Here is a 9,331-nt window from a genome sequence, read left to right as displayed (position 1 = left end):
AATAATTTAATTATAAAAATTAATATATAAATATATTTATAAATATATATGTGTAAAACATTAAATAAACATTAACGAACATTAAATATTTACCAACAACTAAAATTCTATCTGGAACATGCATTTCAAATTTTTCTCCTGCAACTATCTGATTCCAATTAGAACCATTTGTACCATTTATTTCTTCATCTGTGTAATCGCCGCTCACACGAATACTTTTTGGTACACGCATTCTTTTATTAATATCCAAAGTAAAATTTGGGTCATAAAAATTGTCAGCTTCCCCATTGAAAACAGTAGGACTATGTGCTTTTGACATTATAACTAAAATAATTAAAAACAAAATTTATAACTGTATCTCTTTATATTTTTTATTGAAATTGTTATATATTAAATTATATAAAAATTATTATTTAAAATAATATATATAAATAAAACAATAAATTTAGTATTTTTATCTTAAAAACTAAATTAAAAATAAAATTTAATATAAGTAGAAAAGTACTATTATTTATTAAATATAATAAATTTATATTTTAAAAAATTAAGAAATAAGAATTATTTTTATTTTTATTAATTATTAAGAAAATAGTTATAAAATAATCCGATAAATATTTTAATAAATTATATGTATTTAGTAATTTTACTCTAGAATGAAAAAATATAATGACGACATAAAAAAAATATGTGATTAAATTTTACGTAGCATTAATAAAATAAAAACAAATGAATATTGTAAATCAAATCATTAATAGTACATATTATAATAAAATATTATATATGCGTAAAATACTTAAAGTTTGAATAATTACCTTTCTGTAACTTTTCGATCGTTGAACACAAATCTTTCGCACGAAGTTGACAATGTATGTTATACTCATCTGCTAAAGTCGAGATTATAATATCGAGATAAATCGATATAGAAATATATCGATTCTAATTCCCGCCGAAATAAATATATCTGCCATTAAAACCTTAACCAGTGTTATCAATTTCTTTCTTCTTATTAATTTTTTCATTTTATTTTTTGAAGATATTATTTTTAATATTTTATGATATTTTAATTTAATAATCTATATTAGAATAATTTATTGGAAAATATGAGTGACACCCAATGTAAGTTTTTAGAAAATTTATAAAATTAATAAAATTTATTGTTTTAAAATTTACTTATCTAAATTATAAATTAAATTATATACATTTATTATATTTATTATTGTACTTAAATATTGTATAAGATTTTTAGTAACAATTTTAAAGTTGTTAAAAATTTTTAATTTAATTTTTCATTTATTGTTTTATTTAATATTTTATTGTTTTAAGAGAATTTTATAAATATTATGATTAAATATTTCAAGATTTTTATTTTTGACATAAAATTTGAAATTTTATTAAATTATTATTAAATTTTGCAATATATTTATATAATATATATTTTATTAAAATATTTATATTTTAATAAATATAATATATATATATTTACATTATAGTATATGTTATAATAATTATAAATTATAAATAGCAGGTAGAACTAAACGTCAAAAGATTGATAAAACTGGAAGATTGTCAGCTTTAGAAAAGTTAAAACAATTAAAAGGTAGTAAAAATAAATATGAAATTGATAAATTAGAAAATGTTTATGAAGAAGTTGATGAAAAAGAATATACTAAAACTGTAATAGAAAGACAAAGTGATAATTGGATTATTGATGATGGTAATAACTTTATATATCTACAATGATAAATATAGCATATTAACTTTTTATTCTTATTAAAAATAAAAGGAAAAGCATATTATGAATTATTTATTTGTTACAAAAGGAGAAAGTGGTTATATTGAAGATGGTAGAGAAATTTTTGATGATGATTTGGATGATGAAAGTATACAAGAAGCAAAAAAGCATAAAATCACAGGTCCTAAAAAAAACAAGAAAGATAATATTAAAATGAAAGGAAATATTCAAAATATGTTAATGAATATGTCTTCTAAAAAGAAATGTGATGCTAAATTGGATGATGATAATATTTTAGGAGATTTAATGTCTGAGTTGAAAAAAAATAATAGTCCAGAAATGTCAAAATTAAAAACTGTTAGAAATAAATTTTGTACTGCATCTAAATTAAATGAAAAGTAATATTTTTTATATTATTTTTAATATATATATATTTACATATAATTAATATTATATTATATTAATAAATTATAATTTTAGAAATATTCATATCAAAACAAAGTTACAATCAATTTCTGAATGTGAACAAATACAATCTGATGATAATAATGATTTAATTATTTTTGACAAATCAAAAAATGTAAATTTACAGCAAATGAAATTAAATTGTCAAATGGAAAATATTATTTCAGATCAAAGTAATAGTCAAATAATTATAGACGATGAAATCACAAGTGCTTCAAATACAACATTAGATATACATTTAAAACAAGATATTAAAAACTCAAGTAATAGTCAAATAATTGAAACAGAAAGTGAAGATCTTAGCCAATTCATTGGAGATGTAAGTCTTTTTATTTAATAATATTTTAAAATAATGTTTAAAATATATTTCATTTATTACAGTTCTGTACAGATTTTACAAATGACAATATTGATTACAATGAAAAATCAATATCATCTACCAACACAGAAAATAAAAAACATAAATTAAATATTCAAACAAAAAATAAAAATATTGAAGAAAAAAATTTTGATAAAATATTAGATGTTGAATTTACAACACAAATATCAAATATCGAAATAGCTACTAATACTAATATTACAGAACTGCCTTTACCACTTTTAACTAATGCAAATAAAGAAGAAGTATTTAGATTTTATTGGTGGGATGCATATGAAGATCCATACAAACAACCTGGAGTTGTATATTTATTGGGAAAAGTTTTTGTACCATCTATAAAAGAATATTGCTCCTGCTGTTTAACAGTAAAGAATATTCCACGAAGAATTTATCTTCTCCCTAGAGTATATGTATGTATATTTTTTAATGTATATATATAATATTAATTCATGAGATTGAAGAATAAATTGCAAAAATCAAAATAAATATAAAACACATTGGTACATAAAAATATTTTATTACATTATAAACAATTTAAATTATGAGTGTCACATTCATTTCATTTATTTTGTGATTTGTTCTTCACTTCATTTAATAATTAACAAATAGTTTCAACTAATATTTTTGCATATCAATTTTTCTATTTATTTTAGTTTCTAAAATTATCTTTGTTCTAATATTTTGTATATAGTCTTTTATCATTTACATATATTATTTATTATTTTAATTTATTAAATTAATTAAATAATTTTTAGATAAAAGCATCTTTTAAAGATAATAATGAAGAAGAACAATTAAATACAATAGAAGACGTATATAAGGAATTTAATCAATTTGCAAATAAATTAGGAATAAAAGAATTTCGAAGCAGCAAAGTCTCAAAACATTATGCTTTTGAGCAAGAAGGTACTCCAGCAATATCTGATTATTTGGAAGTAAGATATGCGGCGCATTATCCACCTATGCCTTCTGATTATTCTGGACCATCAATTGAGCGTGTTTTTGGAACAACTGTAAATGCTTTAGAATTACTTTTAATAGAAAGAAATATTAAAGGACCATGTTGGCTAGAAATTAAATGTCCATTACCTAATAATATACAAACTAGTTGGTGCAAAATAAAGGTATAATAATTTTATTCATTGAAATTTATTATTATTATTAATAAACATTAAAACATTAATAATCTATATAAATAGGTAAATTGCATGAAGATGGAAAATATATCCGTTTTCTCTGAATTTCAAACATTACCACCATTAGTAATAACAACTTTAAATATAAGAACATCTCTAAATGTTAAATTACAACAAAATGAAATAGTCATGGTTGCAATACTTATACATCATAAGTATCATATTGATAAAGAACCACCAAAACCACCATTTCAGCAACATTTTTGTTGTATGTTGATTTTTTTGAATTGAATATTCTATATACTTATAACTTTTTAATATGATTCATTTTGACATTATTTTATATAGTAATTACACATCCACATGATATACCTTGGCCAAAACAAGCACGAGAAATGCTTTCTAATATTTCATATACCAAAGTAATGAAATTTGAAACAGAAACAGATTTACTTGAAGAATTATTAAAAATAATAAATAATGCAGATCCAGATTTATTAATTGGATATGATTGTGGTTTTCAATTTGATATTTTAATGCATAGAATGATTACATTAAAAGTTTCAAATTGGAGTAGACTTGGAAGACTAAGACGTTCAACACCTCCTTTGATAAGAGTATAATATATATGTATATACTATATATTATTATATATATTATATATATAATATATATAATATGTATTTATATTATATAAGCAAAATATGTATTATAAAACAAAAATTAAAGAAATATATTTTAGGGAAAAATAAATTTAAATCAAGTATTAGCTGGTCGACCCATTTGTGATATACAAGTATCAGCTAAAGAATTAAACCTCAAAGTTAGAAGTTATGATTTGCAATCTCTTTGTACAACGGTAAATATTTGAAATTAATTTATGAAATTTTCTAATATTTAAAAAGCTAAATTACAATTATTTTAATAGGTATTGAAGAAAAAGGAAAATGAATGCAAAGAAATAAAACCCGGTGAATGTGCTGCATTTTATGATACTTCAAACAAAATAGATAATTTAATTAAAATAACATTGACAGAAGCATTGTATATTTTATCTATTGTTTTTGATCTCAATATCCTTCCACTTGCTTTACAAATTACATGTATTGCTGGTATGTGTATATAAATATTAAAAATAATAATTTTTTTACTTAATATATATTTATTTCATTTATATAGGAAATGTTATATCAAGAACATTAACAGCAGGCCGTGCAGAAAGAAATGAATATTTATTATTACATGCATTTCATCTGAAACATTATATAACACCTGATAAACGCATTATGAAAAAAGGAAAAGATAATGAAGGTATATATATATATATTTTTTTAAATATTTATTATTTTCTAATATATTTGTAATTTATTTATAATCATTATTATTCTATATGTAGAAAATATTACTAGAAAAAAAGCAGCTTATACTGGTGGTTTAGTTCTTGAACCAAAAAAGGGATTTTATGATAAACTTATTTTATTAATGGATTTTAATTCTTTATATCCTAGTATAATTCAAGAATATAATTTATGTTTTACTACTGTTCCTGGAGCTGCATATGCTGATTATGGGGTAAATTTATTTATTATTATGAATTAAAAACAATCAATTTGAGCTTCACTTCATTCATTACAGAATTTATCAATTCCTGAGTCAAATTTAGAATCTGGAGTAATTCCAACGGAAATTCGCAAATTAGTCGAAAGCAGAGGAGAAGTAAAGAAATTAATGAAAGCAACAAATATTTCACCTGAATTAAAGATGCAATATAATATTAGACAATTGGCTTTAAAACTTACAGCAAATTCTATGTATGGTTGTTTAGGTGCAACTCATTGTAGATTTTATGCAAAAGGACTTGCTGCCATGGTTACAGGTAAAGTATGAATTAAAATATAATTTTATTTGAAAATTTATATATAAAATATTAAATACGTTTAATTAATACAGCAAAAGGTCGAGAAATTTTACAGCATACAAAAAGTCTTGTTGAAAAATTAAATTATGAAGTTATATATGGAGATACTGATTCTATAATGATAAATACAAATTTATTAGATTATGAAGAAGTTTTTTCTGTTGGAAAAAAAGTAAGTATTATATGAATAATATAATATATAATAATATATAAAATAATTATTTTTTATTCCAAAAAATTAATAACTAATAAATTATTTATAGATTAAACAAGAAGTCAACAAATTATATAAACGAGTAGAACTAGATATTGATGGGGTTTTCCGTTATTTATTGCTTTTACAAAAGAAAAAATATGCTGCAGTTATAATGACAAAATTACCTAATGGACAAATAGAATTAACACAAGAACATAAAGGTCTTGATATTGTAAGAAGAGATTGGTGTCAATTAGCTTGTGATACTGGAAAGTAAGTAAAATATAAATAAATTATTTTTTAAACAATATCTTAAATCATATCTAATATTATTTATAATAATCATCACTTTTAGAAAAATTTTGGATCACCTTCTTTCCAATCAACCATGTGAAGATCGAATAGAACAAATTTTTATGATATTACATGATGTTGCACAAAATGTTCGAGAAAATCAAATTTCCTTATCATCTTTGGTCATTACAAAACAATTATCTAAAAATCCAAATGAATATCCGGATACTAAACAAGCTCATGTTCAAGTAGCTTTACGATTAAACAAAGAGGGTGGTAGAATGTGGAAAACTGGAGATACTGTTCCTTATATTATATGTGACGTTCGTATTTGTTAATTTATTTCATCATTTCATTTTTATATATGTATATATGCATTATTATAAACATTATAAAATATATAATTATTTTTTTGTTAGGATGGAACTGAAAAATCTGCAACTGAAAGAGCATATCATATTGATGAATATAAAAAGAATGATTTTTTAAAAATAGATGTTAATTATTATTTATTAAGTCAAATTTTTCCTATTGTTTTACGAATTTGTGACCCAATTGAAGGGTTTGATGATGTTTTATTAGCTAAATGTCTTGGTAAAATTTTAGTTGATATCAATTATAATAAAATTGTATATAAATTATTAAATATTATAAATAAAATTTTGTTAATAGGTGTAGATAATATTTATAAATCTAAGAGAATGATACATGAAGAATACAGTGATATACCATTAACAGATGAAGATAAATTTAAGTATTGTCTTCCTTTGAAATTTAATTGTAAAGATGAGAAATGTCAGTCAGAAATTATACTTAAAAATATTATAATCGAAACAGTAAATCAATATAAGCATTTTTCTCTTTTATATATATTTATTTTTTAATTTATTTGTTATTTATTATAAAATTTTATAGTCTACAGGAAATCAATTATCACTTGCTTCCTGTTCAAATCCAGATTGTAAGATACCACCATGGACATATGTTCATATAATACAAAATGCAATGACACTTGCTGTACGAAAAGCAATTAGTGAATATTATGAAGGATGGTTAGAATGTGAAAATCCAATATGTGGTAAACAAACACAAATATTACCATTAGGATTTAATTCAACATATCCAACTTGTAGGAAATGTAAAGATGGTGAATTACATAGAGTTGTAAGTTAAAAATATATATATATATATATAAATATATTTTAAATATAAAATATATTATTTTAAATATATTAAAATTCATTATTATTTAAAGTTTACAGATACAAAACTTTATAATCAAATGTATTTTTATTTCCATCTTTTTAATGTGAGTCAATCAAAATATAAAAGCAAGTATTCAAATTTTCTTTTTTTCTTTTTTATCTAGAAAAAATAATAAAAAAAACTATTATATAATTTAAAAATGAATTTATTTTTAGATTTGTTATCTCAATATCCACAAGGCATGAGAGAAGCATATGATTCTTTAAAAGAAACAATGGAAAAGATGTTAAAAAGAAATGCATTTTCTGTTGTATGTTTAGATACAATTTTTTTAAATATTGATGAACAATCAAAAACACCAAGTTTATATACAGATATTATAGAAATATCAGATGGATCAGATAATGAAATGGTAAGTAATATTTAAAAAAAATATTTTTAATTTATTACAATAACAAAATAAATAATTGCTACTGATTTGATATAATTTAAATTTTTCTGTTTCAGTAAAATTAATTTAATAATTTTTTTTTAAGTATATTTAAATATATTTTATCAACATTTTTTTTTTTACGTTTTATATGAATAAAAAACGCGAAACGTTAAATAGCAATATAAAATAACTTCTACTTATTATAAATAACCTTTATGCTTGTATTAATGAAAATAACATAATTTTTAGCAGTTAATTTTTGACATATTTCAAGAAAATATTATATTTCTAGACGATCTATAACAATTTTAATAAGATGAACAATGAATACAAATTTGTATAAATGAAAATTTATTCATCAAACGGCATACAAGTTCATAAGAACATGCTTAATCAATCTCATATAAAAAATTTATATTCAATTTGTGTTCATATATTCTATTTTAAGTATAGTTTAAGTTTTAAATCTTTTCAATTGTAATTAAAATTATTGAACATTAATTTATTTAATTTAAAAAAATCTTAATAAGAAAAAAAAATTGGAGAATTAATATTAATTTTAAATAGAAATTGACAGCTTAAAATTTATTAATTAATTTATTAATAAGCAAATTGGTTTAATGGCACATTAAGTATTATTACTATCTCTTAGAAATATATTCCACACATATTATCTATTATATGGTGGTAAACCAAATAGTTCAGGTTGAAATTCTTCAAGACTATTTAGTATTATTGTTGGATTTTCAATATAATGATTTGGTAACATTGGATCTGGAACCATAACAACTTGCATCCCAGCATTAAATGCAGCTTTTACACCATTTGGAGCATCCTCAAACACAAGACACTAAAAATATAATATTAAATTTATAAATAAATATATGGGGAAAAAAAAATATAAATTGTAACAAACCTTTGATGGATCAGGATTGTCAATAAAACGTTTTGCAGCAATTAAAAAAATATCAGGTGCCGGTTTACCATTAATAACATCAGGATCAGAACCACCAAGAACTTTATGATTAAACAAATCAAATATATTTTTCCATCTTTGAGTTTTTAATTCAAAATTTTCTTTATTTGAACTTGTAGCTAATGCTATTGGAATATTATTTTCTTTTAGATGTTGCAACAATTGTTCAGCACCTATTTTTCAATAATTGTATATTTTAAAATAAGATTTTATGATAAAATAATTATATTTAAAAATTAATATTTAATTACGTTAAAAAAAATTGTTAAAAATTGTATTTAAAAATAATTTACTTCTAAAAATCTTTTCTTAAATTTATATAAAATCTTTTTAAAAAAGCTTAAAAAAAAACTTACAAAAACTTTTTATTAAGAGAAAAAAATTTCACGATAATAATTTTTAATCTAAAATATTAAACAGATAAAATTCTTTTCTTTAAAATTATTGCACATAAATATAATCATATCAATATCTGCATAAAAAATAGTTTTTGCAATAAATACAATAATTAATTTATTCTGATATATTTATAAAGAATAAGTTAATTTAATTTAATTTAAAAAATTTTATTTTATTCATTTTACAAAAATAATTTA

General features: G+C 20.7%; 3 protein-coding genes across 7 annotated transcripts in view; 1 reads left to right on the top strand and 2 right to left on the bottom strand.

The window, feature by feature from the left end:
* Positions 1–936, bottom strand: part of LOC102673413 (transport and Golgi organization protein 11) — a 2,504-nt gene extending 1,568 nt beyond the window's left edge. Inside the window, exons 1-2 of the mRNA XM_006612429.2 lie at positions 813–936; positions 94–324 (exon numbers count right to left, since the gene is read on the bottom strand). Coding sequence (XP_006612492.1) covers positions 94–319 — 226 coding nt within the window. The 5' untranslated portion in view covers positions 320–324; positions 813–936. The remainder of the gene's footprint in view (positions 1–93; positions 325–812) is intronic.
* Positions 937–1,033: 97 nt separating this feature from the next.
* Positions 1,034–7,933, top strand: LOC102673283 (DNA polymerase alpha catalytic subunit). 3 transcript variants are annotated; one of them, XM_031508899.1, is made up of 22 exons: positions 1,034–1,116; positions 1,523–1,714; positions 1,821–2,130; positions 2,213–2,516; positions 2,579–2,986; positions 3,332–3,700; positions 3,776–3,980; positions 4,061–4,329; positions 4,455–4,571; positions 4,641–4,824; positions 4,892–5,023; positions 5,109–5,284; positions 5,348–5,588; positions 5,663–5,802; positions 5,894–6,099; positions 6,182–6,443; positions 6,540–6,714; positions 6,793–6,956; positions 7,036–7,284; positions 7,376–7,451; positions 7,542–7,738; positions 7,834–7,933. In XM_031508899.1, the coding sequence occupies exons 1-22, from the start codon at positions 1,101–1,103 to the stop codon at positions 7,834–7,836; spliced, it is 4,395 nt and encodes a 1,464-aa protein (XP_031364759.1). In that variant the 5' UTR covers positions 1,034–1,100; the 3' UTR covers positions 7,837–7,933. The 3 variants fall into 3 exon arrangements, with proteins under 3 accessions (XP_031364759.1, XP_031364758.1, XP_031364760.1); XM_031508898.1 differs by lacking the exon at positions 7,834–7,933 and having other exon boundaries at positions 7,542–7,790; XM_031508900.1 differs by lacking the exon at positions 7,834–7,933 and having other exon boundaries at positions 1,041–1,116; positions 7,376–7,429; positions 7,542–7,652.
* Positions 7,934–8,329: 396 nt separating this feature from the next.
* LOC102672052 (pseudouridine-5'-phosphatase-like) overlaps positions 8,330–9,331 on the bottom strand; it is a 2,488-nt gene continuing 1,486 nt past the window's right edge. For all 3 annotated transcript variants that reach the window (XM_006612418.2, XM_006612419.2, XM_006612420.2), the window contains 2 exons: positions 8,676–8,908; positions 8,330–8,609 (listed from right to left, as the gene is read on the bottom strand). In XM_006612418.2, the coding sequence (XP_006612481.1) occupies positions 8,430–8,609; positions 8,676–8,908 (413 nt within the window). In that variant the 3' untranslated portion in view covers positions 8,330–8,429. The remainder of the gene's footprint in view (positions 8,610–8,675; positions 8,909–9,331) is intronic.

The sequence above is a fragment of the Apis dorsata genome, unplaced genomic scaffold, assembly GCF_000469605.1.
Source record: "Apis dorsata unplaced genomic scaffold, Apis dorsata 1.3 scaffold_112, whole genome shotgun sequence".
Lineage (NCBI taxonomy): Eukaryota > Metazoa > Arthropoda > Insecta > Hymenoptera > Apidae > Apis > Apis dorsata.
Note: the sequence above shows the minus strand (reverse complement) of the source record. Positions and strands in the feature narration are given on the sequence as shown.

Excerpts from the sequence above, each read along its gene's own strand:
- LOC102673283 (XM_031508898.1), top strand. Across the intron at positions 2,517-2,578 it reads TTAGCCAATTCATTGGAGAT|TTCTGTACAGATTTTACAAA; the intron begins GTAAGTCTTTTT and ends CATTTATTACAG. Across the intron at positions 5,803-5,893 it reads TTTTTTCTGTTGGAAAAAAA|ATTAAACAAGAAGTCAACAA; the intron begins GTAAGTATTATA and ends AATTATTTATAG.